General features: G+C 46.5%; 1 protein-coding gene across 1 annotated transcript in view; it reads left to right on the plus strand.

Moving 5' to 3' along the window:
• The first annotated feature begins 4840 nt into the window (after window positions 1-4840).
• DUSP22 (dual specificity phosphatase 22) overlaps window positions 4841-19473 on the plus strand; it is a 110267-nt gene continuing 95634 nt past the window's right edge. Inside the window, exon 1 of the mRNA XM_075314812.1 lies at window positions 4841-5000. Within this exon, the coding sequence (XP_075170927.1) occupies window positions 4980-5000 (21 nt within the window). The 5' untranslated portion in view covers window positions 4841-4979. The remainder of the gene's footprint in view (window positions 5001-19473) is intronic.

Here is a 19473-nt window from a genome sequence, read left to right on the forward strand (position 1 = left end):
CAGGTCATTTGCGGTCACAGCTGGAGGTTCCCACGGTCCTTCATCTGTGATCGCAGGTAACCTGACCTCAGGTGGAGGTCACTGAGTTCACAGACCTGCATCTCCTAGCAGAAAAAGCGCCGTTTTTTTGGTCAAGAGATGATTTTGTTTTGAAATTTTTATACCATATTCCTGCATCTAATCTACAATCTACACTTCCTGGCAAAAAAACGCGGTGTTTTGACGCAATTTTTATGCCGCGGTTTTTGCCGCGGTTATTTTTCCGTGATTTTTGCAGCGGTTTCTTGCCAGGAGGTGCACATTTGGTGCTGAAATCTCCTGCACCAGCTTTCAGCACCAAATTTCCACCTGTGCCAGAATTGTTTTATTTTTTTTTATTTTTGGGGGCCAAGCGATGCAATTTTGATGCTGTGATTTTTACACCATATTCATGCATCCAATCTTCACCTCCTGGATAAAAAAAGCGGTGTTTTGACGCAATTTTTATGCCGCAGTTTTTGCCGCGGTTATTTTTCTGCGATTTTTGCAGCGGTTTCTTGCCAGGAGGTGCACATTTGATGCTGAAATCGCCTGCACCAGCTTTCAGCACCAAATTTCTACCTGTGGCGGAATTTTTTTTATTTTTTTTTTATTTTTGGGGGCCAAGGGATGCAAATTTCGTGGGGGTCTGACATCACCCAGCACAGCCTGCTGCTGTCTGAACATGAGCGTGCATGTACCTAGAAACACATGCCCACTCCTGTCAGAAGTTTGCAGCTGTTCTGCGATGTCAGACTCACGGGAGCTCCTCTCAAGTGTGACTGCGGTGTAGAAAAAAAACGCTTGCTTTTTTTTTAAATAAATAAGAAAAAAAAAAAGACGTGCAGTCCCCCCTAATTTTGATCCCCAGCCATGATAACGCCGGCTGAGGGCTGGTATATCCTCAGCCCCCAGCTGCCCAGTATTGGCGCATCTATTAGATATGACCATACCGATGTGCAATACTGGCTCTTTCCGCTGGCGTGATGCAGTGCCAGTCGGGGTAATAGCAGGGGTTAATAGCGGCGCACGGCTGCTGCTAAACCCTAGCTTTGTGTGATGGCACAGGCGTCTATCAGATACCTGCATCACACAAACCTGTAAATGACAGTAAATAAAACACAGACACAGAGAAAAATCCTTTATTTGGAATAAAATACAAACATCCCCTCTTTCACCACTTTATTAAGCCCAAACACCCTGCAGCTCCGACGTAATCCACAGGAGAAGTCGCACGGCGACACATCCAGCACTGCTACATGTCAGAGCGAGCAGCTATAGAGAAGACTGCCCGCTCTGAGTGCAGCCTATTACTGAGCCGCGATAAGTGATAACCGCGGCAGAGACTGTCACAGGCTGTGGGGCGCGTCAGCCAGGAACCAATCACAGCTGAGAGGACGGCCGGTGGGCGGGGAAAACACGGAACCTGTGTGATTGCGTGCACAGCACAGGAAGTGAAAGCGCAACTCGGAAGCAGTGTGCCGCCATGACAGAATCTCGGTAAGTATGAAACGCTTATTTATTTATTGTTTTATTTTTCATTTTTATTAATTGCCAGTTCCGGATAGTGCAGCCGGAATCCCGCGCCCGGGTCGGACCCAGGAATAGCGCTGAAACCGCGCGGATCTGGACGTTTACAGTCCGGGCCCACTCAGCACTAAAGATATGCTATTTTTTCTTTTTTGGCAGCAGATTCACGGCAAGGGCATGATAACACACTCATTTTTTGGGGCACATGACAGGTCCTCTGTATAACAATTGATCACTAGTGATGAGCTACCATGCTCGGATGGGAGCTACTCGTGTATTAAGTACAATAGACATCAACGGAAAAGTTCAGCATTTTTCTGGAAAATCTAATGGAAAAATGCTTGCGTCCCCCATTGGCTTCCATTATACTCGGGAAATCGAGTCGAACCAATCTGAGTGTACAACTGCTCGTTACGAGTACCGAGCACCTGAACATGGTAGTGCCCGCTCATCACTAATTGTTATGAGTACTGAGCACCAGAGCATGGTAGTGCTCACTTATCACTAATCATTACGAGTGCCGAGCACCCAAACATGGTAGTGGTCGCTCATCACTAATCATTATGAATACCAAGAACCCAAACATAGTAGTGCTCACTCATCACTAGTCGTTACAAGTTCTGAGCACCCGAGCATGGTAGTGTTTCGTCATCACTAATCGTTACGAATACCAAACACCCGAACATGGTAGTGCTCACTCACTACTAATTGTTACGAGTACTAAGCACCCAAACATGGTAGTGGTCACTCATCACTAATTGTTACGAATACCAAGCACCCACACATGGTAGTGCTCACTCATCATTAGTCGTTACGAGTACTGAGCACCCGAGTATGATAGTGCTTGCTCATCATTATTTAAAAATGTGATCAAAATTGTAGGTACCCCTCCTTTAATGAAAGAAAAACTCACAATGGTCACAGAAATAACTTGAATCTGACAAAGTAATAAAAAATAAAAAATCCATGAAAATGAACAAATGAAAGTCAGACATTGCTTTTCAACCATACTTCCAAACAATTAAAAAAAATAAAACTCATGAAATAGGCCTGGACAGAAATGATAGTACCCCTAAAAATAATGTGACAAAAGGGACATGTTAAATCATGGTATGTCCACTAATTAGCATCACAGGTGTCTACAATCTTGTAATCAGTCAATGGGCCTGTATATAGGGCTACAGATACTCACTGTGCTGTTTGGTGACATGGTGTATACCACACTTAACATGGACCAGAGGAAGCAAAGGAAAGAGTTGTCTCAGGAGATTAAAAAGAAAATTATAGACAAGCATGTTAAAGGTAAAGGTTATAAGACCATCTCCAAGCAGCTTGATGCTCCGGTGACAACAGTTGCACATGTTATTCAGAAATTTAAGATCCATGAGACTATAGCCAACCTCCCTGGACGTGACCACTGGAAAAAAAAGTGATGACAAATCAAAAAGATGGATAATACGAATGGTAACAAAAATGCCCAGAAAAACTTCTAAAAGAGATTAAAGGTGAACTTCAAGCACAAGGAACATCAGTGTTAGATCGCACCATCCATCATAGTTTGAGCTAAAGTGGACTTCATGGGAGACGACCAAGGAGGACATAGTTGTTGAAAAAAAACACAAAAAAGCCAGACTGGAACTTGCCGAACTACATGTTGACAAGTCACAAAGCTTCTGGGAGAATGTCCTATGGACAGATTAGACATTTGGCAAGGCACATCAGCTCTATGTTCACAGACGGAAAAATGAAGCATATCAAGAAAAGAACACTGTCCCTACTGTGAAACATGGAGGAGGCTCAGTAATGTTCTGGGGCTGGTTTGCTGCATTTGGCACAGGGTGTCTTGAATCTGTGACGGGTAGAATGAAATCTCAAGACTATCAAGGTAATATAGAGAGAAATGTGCTGCCCAGTGTCAGAAGGTTTGGTCTCAGTCGGTCATGGGTCTTGCAACAGAATAATGACCCAAAACACCCAGCTAAATCACCCGAGAATGGCTAAGAGGAAAACATTGGACTATTCTGAAGTGGCCTTCTATGAACCCTGACCTAAACCCTATTGAGCATCTTTGGAAAGAGCTGAAACATGCGGTCTGGAAAAGCCAACCTTCAAACACGAGACGACTGGAGCAGTTTGCTCTTGAGGAGTGGGCAAAATACCTGCTGAGAGCTGCAGAAGTATTCACAGTTACAAGAATCGTTTGATTCCAGTGATTGCCTCAAAAACGTTGTGCAACAAAATATTCAGTGAAGGAAGGAAGGGTGCCATCATATCTATCCAGGCCGATTTCATGAGTTTTATTTTTAAAAAAATTCTAAGGAAGCAGAAAAGCAATGTCCGACTGTCATTTGTTCATTTTCAAAGATTTTTTGATTATTACTTTTGTCAGATTTCAGTTATTTCTGTGATCATTGTGGGTTTCTCTCTCTTAAACGAGGGGTACCAACAATTCTGACCACGTGTGTATCTCCTGTACACAGTATAGGTGATAACTTGTTGATTAGTGGGGGTCTGACCGCTAGAATCCATAGAATGACTTTTATTTTTATCCCCGTTAAAAAATGGGACGGCAGGTCAGATGACTGACCGCTGCTGCATTCACTATGGCGCTGCCGAGCAGAGCGGTTGGCCACCACAGAGCGAATATATGTAGCGGCGATCACATACACACTAGCGGGGTAACAGTTCCTCGTTCCGCCGATCGGTGCAGTCCCGGGCCTGCTGAGCAGTCCGTGATGACGCGTTTTCCCCGGACATGAACACTAACCAGTGTGTGTTTGTTTTTAATTTGTCCTTTTTGGTCCTGTCATTAGTGATGTGTGAGCACGGCCATACTCGGGTGCTCTAGTCCCATCACGAGCGCTGGGCCGCTCAGATGGGCGCCACTCAAGTATAATGGATGTCATTTGGGGATTTTTCCAGATCTTCCCATGCTCGAGCCCCCATTGACCTCCATTACACTCGGCCCATGAGTTGAGCCCCATGAAACGCTTGTTATTAGGGCTGAGCGGACCCGTAGACCTCTGGTAGCTTCAGCAGGACTGTTTTTGCAGTCAGCCATACACCAGCCTTCCCTCCTTCCTCCCCGGAACCCCTGTGCTCTGGAGGAGCGGTCCTCTTTCTTTATACATGCGTCTTTCTATGCTATAAGCCGCAGCAGCACAAGTCGCAGTGTGACCACGGCTTTCTCTCATCAGGATGCTCTCTATGGTGTTCCCACCAGTGCAGTACAGGCGGCGGCCGGCAGAGGGCAGGAGCGAGCCGGCGCTCCGGGAGGAGGGGGCGGGCGGCTGAGGCGGGCCCGACCTGAGCAGCTGGTACGGAGCGATCACTGACCGGCCGTGAGCGGAGAGCCAGGCGCACGTGTGTGAGCGGCGGCGCTGGTGACGCTTTGCTTCCTGTCGTGCGTGTAGGTGTCTGCAGTCACAGCCATGGGTAATGGAATGAACAAGGTACGGTACGCGGCACGGCTTCTGTCTGTCTGTGAGCGGCGCTCTCTGGCCCCACCCTGGGGTTGATGGTCTGGGCAGCCCCGGGCACGCTCAGGTGTGAGCGTGCGTGTAAATACAGGGGGCAGCCATTGCGGGCAGGGGTGACGGAGTGTACAGTATGCGGGCACCTGTGACGTCACCCGGGGGTGTGGCCGGGGAGGCTTCCCATGTCTGCTGTACACGGCAGGATCTGACAGGTCACGTGGTGTGATGTCACTATTCCCATAGAGAAGATGCTGTATCCACCAGACACGTGTGACAGGAGCTACCTGCAGGCCCATCTGCTGCAGAACAGCACAGGTGTAGGGGGGCTGTGATCGCCAGAGACCACCCCTAATGTGTAAGAACTGACGGAATGATCACCCTGCAGTCAGTCATCAAACGCCCTACCTGTGCTTGTCCATTCTCTTTCTATACAGTGTTCTTTCAGATGGGGTCAGTCACTTTACTTGTTTTTCCATCTGGCCCTGACCGACATAACAACTTCTTCCAGCCACAACTGGTCTGCAGAGATCACAACAGACATCTGACATTTCCTGCACTGTCCTCATCTATTGCCAACCTGCACAAACCCCTCATCCTGCCGTCACCCCAATACTGAGCCGCTGCTGTTGGCGTCCCTATTACTGCAGCTGCTGAGTAGTAAAACGGTGCTCCTCTTATTACTCTACATAGCAATGCCACCACTGTGCCCCTTACATGGTAAAATGCCTACTTTGTGCCCTCTAGATGGCAAAATTGCCCCCTACAAAATATTACCACACTGTGTAAGTGCCTTAGAAAAGTTTCCACATTTTGCCCACAGAAAGTAATAATGCCCCCTGTGCACGTTTGACTGTTACAATACTGAGTGCCCTATAACAATAATGCTTCTTAAGTGTTTAACATTTAATAATGTCTCCTGAGTCTCCCCATGTACAGCTCCCCTATTGACAGCATGGTTGGCCCACAGCTCCCCCTATAGACAGTTTAGTGGTGGGCTCACAGCTCCCCCTATAGACAGTTTAGTGGTGGGCTCACAGCTCCCCCTATAGACAGTTTAGTGGTGGGCTCACAGCTCCCCCTATAGACAGTTTAGTGGTGGGCTCACAGCTCCCCCTATAGACAGTTTAGTGGTGGGCTCACAGCTCCCCCTATAGACAGTATAGTGGTGGGCTCACAGCTCCCCCTATAGACAGTATAGTGGTGGGCTCACAGCTCCCCCTATAGACAGTATAGTGGTGGGCTCACAGCTCCCCCTATAGACAGTATAGTGGTGGGCTCACGGCTCCCCCTATAGACAGTTTAGTGGTGGGCTCACGGCTCCCCCTATAGACAGTTTAGTGGTGGGCTCACGGCTCCCCCTATAGACAGTTTAGTGGTGGGCTCACGGCTCCCCCTATAGACAGTTTAGTGGTGGGCTCACGGCTCCCCCTATAGACAGTTTAGTGGTGGGCTCACGGCTCCCCCTATAGACAGTTTAGTGGTGGGCTCACGGCTCCCCCTATAGACAGTTTAGTGGTGGGCTCACGGCTCCCCCTATAGACAGTATAGTGGTGGGCTCACGGCTCCCCCTATAGACAGTATAGTGGTGGGCTCACAGCTCCCCCTATAGACAGTATAGTGGTGGGCCCACAGCTCCCCCTATAGACAGTATGGTGGTGGGCTCACAGCTCCCCCTATAGACAGTATGGTGGTGGGCTCACAGCTCCCCCTATAGACAGTATGGTGGTGGGCTCACAGCTCCCCCTATAGACAGTATGGTGGTGGGCTCACAGCTCCCCCTATAGACAGTATGGTGGTGGGCCCACAGCTCCCCCTATAGACAGTTTAGTGGTGGGCTCACAGCTCCTCCTATAGACAGTATAGTGGTGGGCCCACAGCTGCCCCTATAGACAGTATAGTGGTGGGCCCACACACTGTATAATGGCCTCATCACTGTAAAATAGCCCCATGTAGCCCTACACTGTTTAATGATCCCCACAGTAGCCCGCAAACTGTATTTTGGCCCCCAAAGTAGCCCAAACACTTTAATGGCCCCCCCAGTAGCCTCAAATTGTATATTAGTGCCTACAATGTATAAATGGTCTCCAATGTAGCTCCTACTCTATATAAAGGCTCCCATACTGTATGATGACCCCTTCAGTAGCCCTCAAACTGTATAATGGCCCCACATATGGTGGCCCTCACATTAGCTCCTGTGCTCTATTATGGCCCCGTCATTAGTCCCAGTGCTGTATAATGGTCCCCTCATAGCCCCCACGCTGTATGATGGCCCCCGTGCTGTATAATGGCCCTCACATTAGCTCCTGTGCTGTATAATGACCCCCACATTACCTTCTTCGCTGGGTGAGGGCTCCTCACTATGCAAACAGGCTCTGCATAGTACTACCTACACTGGATAAGGTCCCCCTCTATGTATAAGTTCCCACACAGTGCTCTCTGCAATGTATCGGGGTCCCTCATGTTTTATGATTCCCCCACAGTCCCACTACACATTTTAATAAAAAACACGTACTCACCTAATCCAGGGTCCTCATGAGTCCAGCTTGGGCACATCATCATACGGTAATATCATCGCACACACATGCCATTAGAGTCCTGGCACAGCGTGATGATGTCACCGTGCTGGGACACGTGCGCCAGTGCCATCATTCTGCTGTTCTGTAGACCGCATGCTTAATTAGCCCTACAGTGTACAGAAGAGAGCTGCAGTGCAGTGAGATCATCTGTCCCTGCTCTACCGCAGAGATTCAGTATATCGGCAGGCATTCCACACCCATATAGATAATAATGGCGGCTCCTGGTGGGTCCCTCTGAGTGCGGGGCCCGGGGCAATAGACCCCTCTGCTCACCCACGGTATGCTACTGGCTCCACAATAAGCTTCTGATCTCCCACGGGAGGAGCAGATACCAATAATTAGATATGAATCGACAAACGCCGGCTCCTGCACCAAAACTGCCCCCTCGTATTGTTCATTCAGATGATTACATTATATAGCTGTGTACTGGAAAGACACTTCATGTGCACCAGTGTCCAGCTCTGTACAATACAATCACATGTACTAGAAAACAGTTGGGATCCAATATCAAAGAGGTTAAAAGGATAGGTGACAACTTATAGATTGCAGGCCTCTGACCTCAGAGACCCTTAGGGCGGCGTTACATGGTACGATATATCGTGCGATCGCATGAGCGATTGCACCTGCCCCCGTCGTTTGTGCGTCACGGGCAATTAGTTGCCCGTGGTGCACAAAGTCGTTTACCCCCGTCACACGTACTTACCTCCTGAACGACGTCGCTGTGGGCGGCGAACATCCTCTTCCTGAAGGGTGAGGGACGTTCGGCGTCACAGCGACGTCACACAGTGGCCGGCCAATAGAAGCGGAGATGAGTGGGACGTAACATCCTGCCCACCTCCTTCATTCCGCATTGCTTGCAGGGATGCAGGTAAGCTGTTGTTCGTCGTTCCCGGGGGTGTCACACTAAGCGATGTGTGCTGCCTCGGGAACGACGAACAACCGGCGCGCAGAAGGAGGAACGACTTTATGAAAATGAACGACGTGTCAACGAGCAACGATAAGGTGAGTATTTTTGCTCGTTCACAGTCGTTCGTAGCTGTCACACGCTACGATATCTCTAACGATTCCGGATGTGCGTCACGGAATCCGTGACCCCGACGACATATCGCTCAATATATCGTAGCGTGTGACGCCGCCCTTACAGATCAGCAGAATGGGGCACTTTTATGCCTTGCTGAAATGGTTACACTCATTCCCTATTGGGCTGACCAGACCAGCGTTGCACTTGAGTTTCTGGCAGACCTATAAAGAATGAACAGAGCGGCGGTTGGCCATCTGCACCACCATTTCATTCTAATAGGGATAAGTGCCCGTTCTGCCAATCCTTGAACTCTGACCCCACTCATTTGTAAATGTAGGTGATAACTTCTTTTCTCAGTAAAACGTCTTTCAAGGGAATGTCAGTAAGATCAACCCTCCTAAGCCAGCTATATGAGCATGTAGGTCATAGGAAGAAGAATAAAATGATACCTTGTTAACTGCCATCTGATGTCTTATTCCAGAGAAATCCACGTTCTTATATGTAAATGAGCTGTTAAGATTTTTGGGCCAGACCCTGATCTTTCTGAAAATCTGCCTCCACAGGTTATATTAAATTAAAATGAGGATTTGTCAGTACGAGACATGTAATAACTGACACTTCGCTCTCATAATACTACGCCAGAAAAAATAACTTTTCGTCTGCTACTGCACAAAAACCTTTTGTCCTATACTGAATCGAGTGTGCATGTTCCAAATCCGAAGTCAGAATTGTTGTAACAAGTCAGGAAATTTTATGTTTAACCCCTTCACGCCCTGGCTATTTTTTTGTGCACCCCTTCTGAGAGCCATAACTTTTTTTTATTTTTTTGTCAATCTTAAGTTTCTCCATACAGTGTACTGGAAAACAGCAAAAAATTCAAAGTGTGGAAAAATTGCAAAAAAGTGTAATTGCACAATTGTTTTTGGGGTATTGTATTCACTGTGTTCACTATATGGTAAAACTGATGTCATTGTGATGCCTCAGGGCGGTACAAGTTCATAGACACCAAACATGTATAGGTTTACTTTTATGTAAGGGGTTAAAAAAAATTCAGACGTTTGTCCAAAAAAAGTGGTACACTTTTTGCCCCATTTTCCGAAAACTGCAGCATTTTTCGGGATCTGAGGCTTGGTGACAGCTTATTTTTTGTGTCTCGGGCTAACGTTTTTAATGGTACAATTTTTGCGCTGATGCTACGTTTTGATCACCTGTTTTAATTTTGGCGTTTGGTAAACTGTGTAGCAGCAAAAAAAAAAAAAAAAAATCCAATCAGAATAATTGATTTTATGTTTTGATCGGGCACTCCTGAACGCGGTGATACCAAATGTGTATATTTTTTTTATTTTTTTAACCGTTTAATTTTCAATGTGGCGAATGGGGGGAAGGTTTATGTGAACTTTTTCGATTTTATTTTTAATTTTTTCTTTATTAGTTTTCCTAGGTGGCTATAAGGAGCAGCAGTCTCATCGCTTCCTTTCTGGAGATTACATCTGCACAGATGAAATCTGCAGAAATGTAGTTCTCACACACAGGGCAGTCTTCCGGGTATAAGAGGAAGTGACTCCTGATAGCTACAGAAGTCATCACATGACCCTGTGCTACCATGGCAACCGTCGGCTCCACGTGATCACGTCACGTGACTTCTGATAGCGCCACGTAAGTGAAGGCTTACCGCGGCTGGGATGTACACCGCGCTTTGACATTTTAACAGCGTGGTGTAAGGGGTTAACGGGCACATGTGGAATGCGGATCCACTCGTGCCTGATAGCTGCACATGTGAGCTGTTCAAATTAGTTGACGTGCGTGACTGACCGCCAGCTGCCCGCGGCAGCCGGCAGTGAGTATACAGTCATAAGGCAGGACGTATCCTGTATGTACAATGTCAGTAAGAGGTTAAAGGAGTTGTCCGACATTAGCTTAAAAAAATTTTGGAGTTTACTTGTGCTGTATTGTCATAGAAAACAAAACAAAAAACGTAGGGGTGTTTTATAACTTTTGTTCCTCTTGAATTACCCCTTTTATTCTCTGCATCCTTGTTTGCATGCAGCTCAACCAAACATGACATCTTCATGTACCAAACCTCAGTCAGAGCTGGCACTGCCCGGCCTCAGTGTCCAGCCCCGCCCTCTGCACACTCATTGGCTGTCAGTATTCTGCCCCAGCATCTGATAGATAAATGAACACTATGTAATGAAGACTATTTATAGCCCCCAATGTGAGTCTATTGGAGATATATACGCACATACACATAGACTCACATATAGTCACACACACCTAGAGTTATGTAATGTATATAACGCCCTCTCATGGACTCTGTCTCCTCCCCCCCAGCAACCTCCTCCCCCGCTCTGTCTTCTCTCCCCCTGCACTCTTCTCTGCCGCTGCCCCGCTCTCTCACCCATGCACTTTCTCCTCCTGCACTCTTCTCTGCCCCCCACACTGTCTCTCACCCGTGCACTGTCTTCTCTCCCCCTGCACTCTCTTCTCTGCCCTCCCCCTCTCTCACCCATGCTTTATCTTGTCCTCCGTGCTGTGATTAGTGCAGCCTGCTTACTGCTAGGTGATGCAGAGCTCAGTGCTGTTGTTCGCTGATGTCAGGTGACGTCCCTGCTCTCTGCTCCTGACTGCATTCATCACAGTGTGAGGAGAGAGACAGCGCACGTGGTAGGGGGGACACAGTTACCCGGGCCCCATATATCACAAAGAGCTGTGGCAAACTGCGCTGTGTCCTAGACAGAGAGGGCTACCCTGTTTGTCCAGGACCTGGGCACATACGGGGCACAGATAGCAGCGCAGGGAGTGGGGGAGAGTATGGGCAAGGATGAGAGGGGCGGGGGCTCATCGCACTGTACCTGGTCGGCTACAGGTCTAACCCCTTTAAGTTTGCACAAATATATGAAGTAATTTGAAAGCATTGAATAAATTCGGACAGAATGAGTTACAATAACCTGATCTACATCAATATTTTCATAGTAAATAGTTTATGAAAATGTCATGGAATAACAAAATTAAGAGAAGTTCCGTAATCCTGTTTTAAGATCTTACATGAGCAAGGCCCACAGTCCTGTCAGAAGTGCTTCAGGCATCTGATTTTGCGTTAGTGAGCGCTCATATTATTCTGTTGCAAAAACCAGCATTAGTCCCCCGTTAGCCCAGTGTAACACACAGTGCAACAAATAGGAGGTAAGCTTTTACCTTGATCTTCAATTTGACAGTCAAAGTAAGCCTATGTGCGCACGTTGCGTAATTCCATGCATTTACGCTGTGTATAGCACTGCAGCGTAAATGCATGCGTCCTGCGTCCCTTGCACAATCTATGAAGATTGTGCATGACACGTGCACATGTTGCTTTTATGAACGCAGCGATTTGGGTGCTAAAATTCTGACCCAAATCCGTGCGTTCATAAAATGAGCATGTCTATTCCGCGCGCTATGGATGCAGCTCCCACTCTGTCTATGGTGGGGCCAGCAGCCATAGCGCATGAAATCGGCTTTTTTTTCTACACAAAAACTGCATCCATTACGCAGTCTTTCTGCAGCGATTTGAAGTGCACATGTGCTGTCAAATCGCCGCAGAATATTCAGCAGGTACATGCGAACAAGCCCTAATACTTGTAAGCAAGACACACTCGCTTTGTGAGATTCTTGCACTGATCATGAGTAGTGTATTTGCCACATATGTAGCCAAAATTGTTCGGATCGTTAGCACATATGTCTATTCATCTTAAGATTATGAACTGCTATAACAGATCCGATCTTTTTTACAAACTGTCCAGCTTGCCTTATATATGACTCGCCCACCCCAGGGCTATGGGACACCCGGTGCCGGGCCGGACTAGTCCGGGGGACATCAGTGGTGGCTGGTCCCGACTCCGTGACCCTGGTGGGTGTCAATTAAAATGGATATTGAATAAAGTTTATGGTTGTCGTGACGCCACCTGTGGTTTGCGGCTATTAAGCCACCGCTGCTGTAAGGGGCCTTCGGGGCTGATGGTATGGCAGCTTGGATGGTCCTGCTCCCCACAGGTGGAGCGGTACCCCGGGGCAACAATTGGTGCTCCTGAGAGTCTATGGTGTGATGTTGTGTGAATAATACGGTGCAGGGCCGACAGGCAGTGAAAGAAACAGGCACAAACAGTAGTCTCTTTACCTTCTCCTCTTTTACTTGGCAAATGGTTAGTCCTGGGAGACCGTTACAGGTGGTAGAGGGCTCTGGCCGGCCTGGAAGTAACTGAGGTATCTCTTTGGCCAGATGAGTATGAGGCCTACTCCTGTTCTTTCTTTACTGTTATAGGACCCTGCTCTCTGGATTGGCAATGGCCCTCTTGCTGCTGGGACCTGTGGTTCGTCCCTTTTTTCTGTATGGTAGGCTGCGCAGGCCCTCTCGGGTGCTTCTCTGCTGGAGTCCACACCGGGCCCTTGGGATGCAGCTGTACCTTCAGATTGCTTCTGGGCCAGGGGGCTTGCAGCTCTCCTGCCCTCCGGATTCGGCTACCAGGGAAGGATTTTACACCCTGGCAACCACAGACTCCGATGTCCGAGTCTCTTCTGTGCCTCTCTGCTCCTCCTGCTTTACTGGGTCAAGCTACTCCAGCTCCAGGCCCCAGTCTGCAGGACAGCACTACTCTGCGTCTGCTTGCTCTCCACAGACTGACCACTAACTCCTCCCTAAGGTCAGACTTAAGGAATGCTCCCTGGAACTCCAGGTTCAGAGCTCCCCCTGCTGGCCTGAGGGAGAAACTGCGTTGGATGTTAAACTTACTGGCCAATAGATCTCCCAATTACCTCCAGGCTCAGCATCACCCTTGGAGGGGCAATGCTGTTGTGGCGACCAGGTCCTGGGGCGCCACATATACTTACTGTTGACATCAGCCGTTAGACCTGTTTGAGCGAGTCTGGACAGGTCCAGGCATATCCGCAGGAATATTTACAATATAATTTAATGCATTAATATTATGAGTAAATATAGGCTTTGCATGCATAACTTAAAATCTAGACATGCCAAGCAAATTCGGCGTTCATATTTGGAATCAGCGCATTCAACTTAGTAGAAATCACATTTTTTTCTCTCAGTAGCAAAATCATTGTTGCGCAGTGAATCACCCATTGCTCTGCAGGAATATCGGAACTAACGCAGTACAGCGGAAGGGAGCTTTGTCCTATTACAAAAACATTTCCATCTACATTCATAGTGCTGTCAGCTCTGCTGCAGAGATGGGCCTGGTTTTAACCAACACGATACTACAGGGTTAACTCTGGTTTCATTATCAATCCAACAAGCACATTTGTAGTTGTCATTTCAGAGCTGTCAGCTGTTCTTCCCACACACACTGGCTGCCTGTGAGATGGAAGCTGAAGCGCTGTGAGAGCTCACCTGCAAATGTGTTGTAATGAGGCAAAATTCACTTCTGCTGCACTGCTTTAGTTGTGATCTCACTGCAGAGCCATGAGTGATTATATTAGTGCAGATGGTCAGTCATTACATGTCTCACACTGTTAACACCCACATTCATTTAACATGATATGGAGGCAGATTCTCAGGGAGATTTGTGTCTGGCCTATAGCCCAAAACAGCTCATTTTCATTTTCTATGAAATAAGACATCAGATGACAGTTATCAAGGTATCATTTTATTCAGCTTCCTATGATATACATGCCCATATAAACTGCTTAGGCTGCTTTCACACTACGTTTTTTTAACATGCGTCAGGAACGTTTTTTTGCTGCAAAAGCGGATCCTGCTTTTACAGCAAAAAACGCATGCTAACGCATCTGTTATTTTGCAGGATCAAAAGGGGCGGGCATTGGAGTCATGTGATCGGGAGTGAGGGGAACTAAACGTGCCAGACTGGGAGCCGGCTTCTGACAGCTGCAGACGCTCGTAACCAAGGTAAACATCGGGCTTGGATACCCGATATTTATCTTGGTTACGAGTGTCTGCAGCTGCTAGGAGCCGGGCTGCCTGCACACGTAACCAACGTAAACATCGGGTAACTAAGAGAAGTGGTTACCCGATATTTACCTTGGTTACGAGTGTCTGCAGCTCTCAGGTGGGAGAGAGAGGGAGGAGAGGAAGGGGGAAAGACAGAGAGAGAGAGAGAGGGTGAGGGAGGGAGGAGGAGAGGGACAGATCACGCGAGACTGGTTCTGGGCATGCTCAGTACTTTCTGGGCATGCTCAGTACAAAAGCAGGATCCTGTTACAACGCAACTCAACGCATTCTGCTAGGCAGGATCCAGCGCTCATTGAAATGCATTGCAGCTCGCGGCGCAATGTGAAGGATCCTGTGAGATGCGTTATTTTGACAAAGGTAAAAAACGCTACAAGTAGCGTTTTTGAAACATGTTAAAATAACGCAAAAGTACGGATCCTGTGTCTAACGCACGCAAACGCATGCGAACGCAGGTGGACGCGAGTCCATTGCAAATGCATTGAAGTGAAAACGCATTTGCACTGGATCCGTTTTTCCGCTAAAAAAACGTTATGGACGGATGTTAAATAAACGTAGTGTGAAACCAGCCTTAGGAGGGTTGATATTTCTGACAGCTTCCCTTTAAGCACATTCCTGTTTTTTTTTTCTTTTCTTAGGCTTTTACTTGTGATATTGTGATGGACTTTTGCATATATTCTGTGTAAGGCTCATGCACACAATCGTGTTTACAGGCTGTAGATTTTCTGCAGAAATTTCTTCGACAGTGTTCTACTTATTGCCGTAGATTTCTGCAAGCCTCATTTAGATGAATTGAAGCAATCACAAGTTCTGCAATAAATCTTTGGCATGTGAATATGCCTTATAATCTACCAATACAGAGATATGTCACCTTGAAGTATCCAGGAAAGCAAATTGTGGCATGCGCCATAGGATGCTGTTTATAAGAGGGTATTTCTGCGTAGTAGCATTGCTTCTATATCTACACTGGAGATCAAAATTAGAGAACAACAAACAATTTCCTAAATGTTACGGTCACTGTGTAGTCCTATATGATTATATCTTAACATGAGGAAACTAGCAGTATTTTAAACTTATTTCATAAATTGATTTTTTTTTCAAACGCATATAGTAAAAATGTAAAAGAGTTTAAATGTAAGAGGACACTGATCAAAATTAGAGAACACTTTCAGCTACCTGAAAGTTATTGGTGTGAATCTGGCACCTGGTGCTAATTTCCTTAATTATCTGACAAACCCTATGTAACTGGCAGCCTAAAGGTGGTGTAACACAGCGACGACGACAACGACGTCGCTGCTACGTCACCATTTTCTGTGACGCTGCAGCGACGTCCCGTCGCTGTCGCTGTGTGTGTGACATCCAGCAACGAGCAGGCCCCTGCTGTGAGGTCGCCGGTCGTTGCTGAATGTCCAGCTTCATTTTTTGGTCATCGCTCTCCCGCTGTGACGCACACATGAAGCGTGCAGGGAGCAGGATCCGGCGTCTGGCAGCTGCGGAAAGCTGTAACCACTGTAAACATCGGATAACCAAGGGAAGACCTTTCCCTGGTTACCCGATATTTACCTTCATTACCAGCCTCCGCCGCTCTTGCTGCTAGTGCCGGCTCCTGCTCTGTGCACATGTAGCTGCAGTACACATCGGGTTAATTAACCCTATGTGTACTGTAACTAGGAGAGCAAGGAGCCAGCGCTAAGCAGTGTGCGCGGCTCCCTGCTCTCTGCACATGTAGCGACGTTATGATCGCTGCTGCGTCGCTGTGGTTGACAGCTAAGCAGCGATCATAACAGCGACTTACAAGGTCGCTGTTACGTCACAGAAAATGGTGACGTAACAGCGATGTCGCTATGTGTGACACCAGCTTAAGGCTGGTTTCACATCAGTGGTATTCTGCCGCACTGCCGGATCCGGCATAAGGGCAGTATAGTACAATACAGTTCACAGACAGTGCGGCAAGCCCCGGTCACATGCTGTCACATGCTCCGGTCACATGACCGCATGTGCCCGGAGCTTGACAGTGAACTTTAATGTACTGTACTGCTCTTGTGCCGGATCTGCGAGTGCGGCAGGAAAATGATGATGTGAAACCAGGCTAACTTTCCAGTTTTCACTCGCTGTCTGTGCTTGGTGTGCTGTTCCAAAGTGACTGAAACCCTCTGGGAGTAGGTTGTCCAGCTGAAGGCCAAAGAGTTGACCCTATCAGCCATAGGAAGAAAAGTTGGTCATTTCAAGTCTATGATTTCGAGAATATTGCATCTTTATAACATCACCAACTCTTTAAAGTCCCTCAAGAAAGCTGGTCACTCTTGAAAGACAAATGCAAGAGAGAACAAGATAATACGGCAAATCTCCAAGGGTAATCGTTTCAACACTGAAGCTGGAATTGCTTGCCAGCTCAGCAGTGAAGAGGGTAAGGATCTGTCTCCTCATACAGTGTCACGACGTTTAAGCGCATTTAGACTGAAAGCCCACTCTGCAGTGCCCAAACCTCTCATTAGCATAAAGAATGAAGAGGTTAGACTCACCTTTGGTGAGGATCATGTTATGTGGACAGAAGAGAAGTGGTTCACAGTTCATTTAATGAAGAAAGCAAGTTTAATTTATTTGGGTCTGATGGGAAACATTGTTTGTCGACAAACTGGAGAAAGACTGAACCCAAATTGTGTTAAGAAGTCAATGAAAGGTGGTGGAGGAAGTGTCATGGTTTGGGGAATGTTTTCTGCAGCAGGAAGGACCTCTCACAGCTACATGGCAGAGTGAATGCAAGTGTGGATCAGAAAGTTGTTCAACAGCACATGGTTTCTTACTTGCGTTCATCACTCAATCAGCCAGAAATTTTCATGCAGGACAACCTGTCCCACAGCAAAATGATTAAAGCAGTTCCTTGGCACAATAAAATGATCAGCTCAGAGTCCTGATATAAACCCAATAGAAAACCTCTGAAAAATCATTGGTGACAAAGTTATGGCTAATACACCCACAACAGTCAAATAACCGTGGAAGAGGATGAAAGAAGAGTGGCCCAAAATCACACCAGAGCAGTGTGAGAGACTAGTGATGTTCTGTGGCCGCAGATGTGCTGAAGTCATTCAAAGCAAAGGCCTGTACACTTCCTACAGTTTGGTGACTGTTGTTACCTTCAGGAAATGTAGTTATCTTCTCTGTGCTACAGTCATTGCTGTTCTCTAATTATGATCATCACGTTTTGGGCAAAATAAAGGGTTTATGGTGATAAACTTTGGATCTTTTGTCAAACACTCTTCTAGTGGCATGGAGTACCCCTTACAAAAAAACTTCAAATGTTGATCAATGTAAATTACATTATTTCTGAAAAAAGCAAGTGATCATGTATTGTTCTTTAATTGTGATCTCCAGTGTATATGTACAGCATCCGATGGAGCCTATACAACAGCACATATAGAGACTATATGGCTCTCTAGTAGGAAGGTGTACCTACCCTATGCACTGCTGTACTTCCTCTGCACACAGTGAGCCTTGAACCTTAGGACATGTAGACCAGTATCATGTACATCAGACGTCATCTTATTCATGCTGCCCAAACTGCAGACAGCATGAATAAGAGTCTGGTTGCATGATTGTTAGCAGGTGTATATTTTTCTGAAATGCTAACCAGCATAACATGGAAGATAAACCATGAACTATATGAGGGGTTGGACTCAAACTGGTATCAGCCCTTTCCAACTTATTATCATTTTACCATACAAAAAAGAATTGGTTTATTGAGCAAAATTAGCCAAACAGTAAACCTATACCATTTTGATATCACTTTAATCCGACTGATCCAGAAACAAAAGTTACCATATGACTTATACCACAGTGAACACTCTTCAAAAAGAAAAAAGAACCCCCCCCGCAAAAAAAAAAGAACTGGAAAATAGCAGCTTACTCCATTTTCCACCAAAAATTAAGAGTTAATTACAGTTACACCAAAACTGAGCAATTTAAATAATAAAGGTCAAATCCTCAAATAACACTGATTACTAAATATAACCCATATGAGTGTGGGAACAGGCATAAAAAAAAAACAACAAAAAAACTGCTGTCTGCTAGGCCCAACATAGCTGAGCGACCAAATATGGCGGATCTGTCTAGTGTATCAAGGGTTACAATAGCTTGGTGTCCAAAAGAATTAAACTTCCTTCTTGGGTAATAAGTAGATATGGGTGAACCCGCAGATGTTCGTCGGGTCTGGCCAGAGTTGAAAAAACAAACTAAACTCTAGTTCAGGACTGGACTTGAACCAGAACATGAGCATGGATACCAAACCCCATATGGGGACCCAAACTTGTACACTATAAAATAGTGTTAGGGGGCTGCAAAGCAGGAGAATTATTCTTGCCGAGTCTTCTGCGCAGCTGTTGCACTGCTTCTGGGTCTGCTCCTTAGCTCTCTTGCATATTCACTGCTTCCTCCACTCACCTTTTGTGACAGCGTGTGTGATTGGTTGTAATGCGTCTGTGATTGGTTGTGGAGTATAAAAATAAATAATTAGAAAAAAATGGTGCAGAGGTCCCCATATTTTGATACTCAGCATAGATACAGCAAAAAGCTACAGGCTACACCCCCAGCTGTGCGCATTGTCTCAATATACAAGAAACCCCATGCAGCTTTTTTTTTAAAATATATACATTTTGACACCCAGCCAAGATAAAGTGGACAGCTGGCGGCTGGTATTCTCAGGCTGGGTAGGCCCATGGTTACTGCCCCCCCACCCCCCCATCATAAAAATAGCAGCCTGCAGCCGCCCTGGAATTGTCGCATCCATTAGATGCGCCAATTCCAGCACTTTACCTGGTGTGGTGGCAATCTGTTAATATAAGGGGTTAATGACAGTTTGATTTGTTTAAAAAAAAAAAAAAAAAAAAAAAAAAATCACAGCTGCCA

This window comes from Anomaloglossus baeobatrachus, chromosome 6 (assembly GCF_048569485.1).
Source record: "Anomaloglossus baeobatrachus isolate aAnoBae1 chromosome 6, aAnoBae1.hap1, whole genome shotgun sequence".
Taxonomy (NCBI): Eukaryota; Metazoa; Chordata; class Amphibia; order Anura; family Aromobatidae; genus Anomaloglossus; species Anomaloglossus baeobatrachus.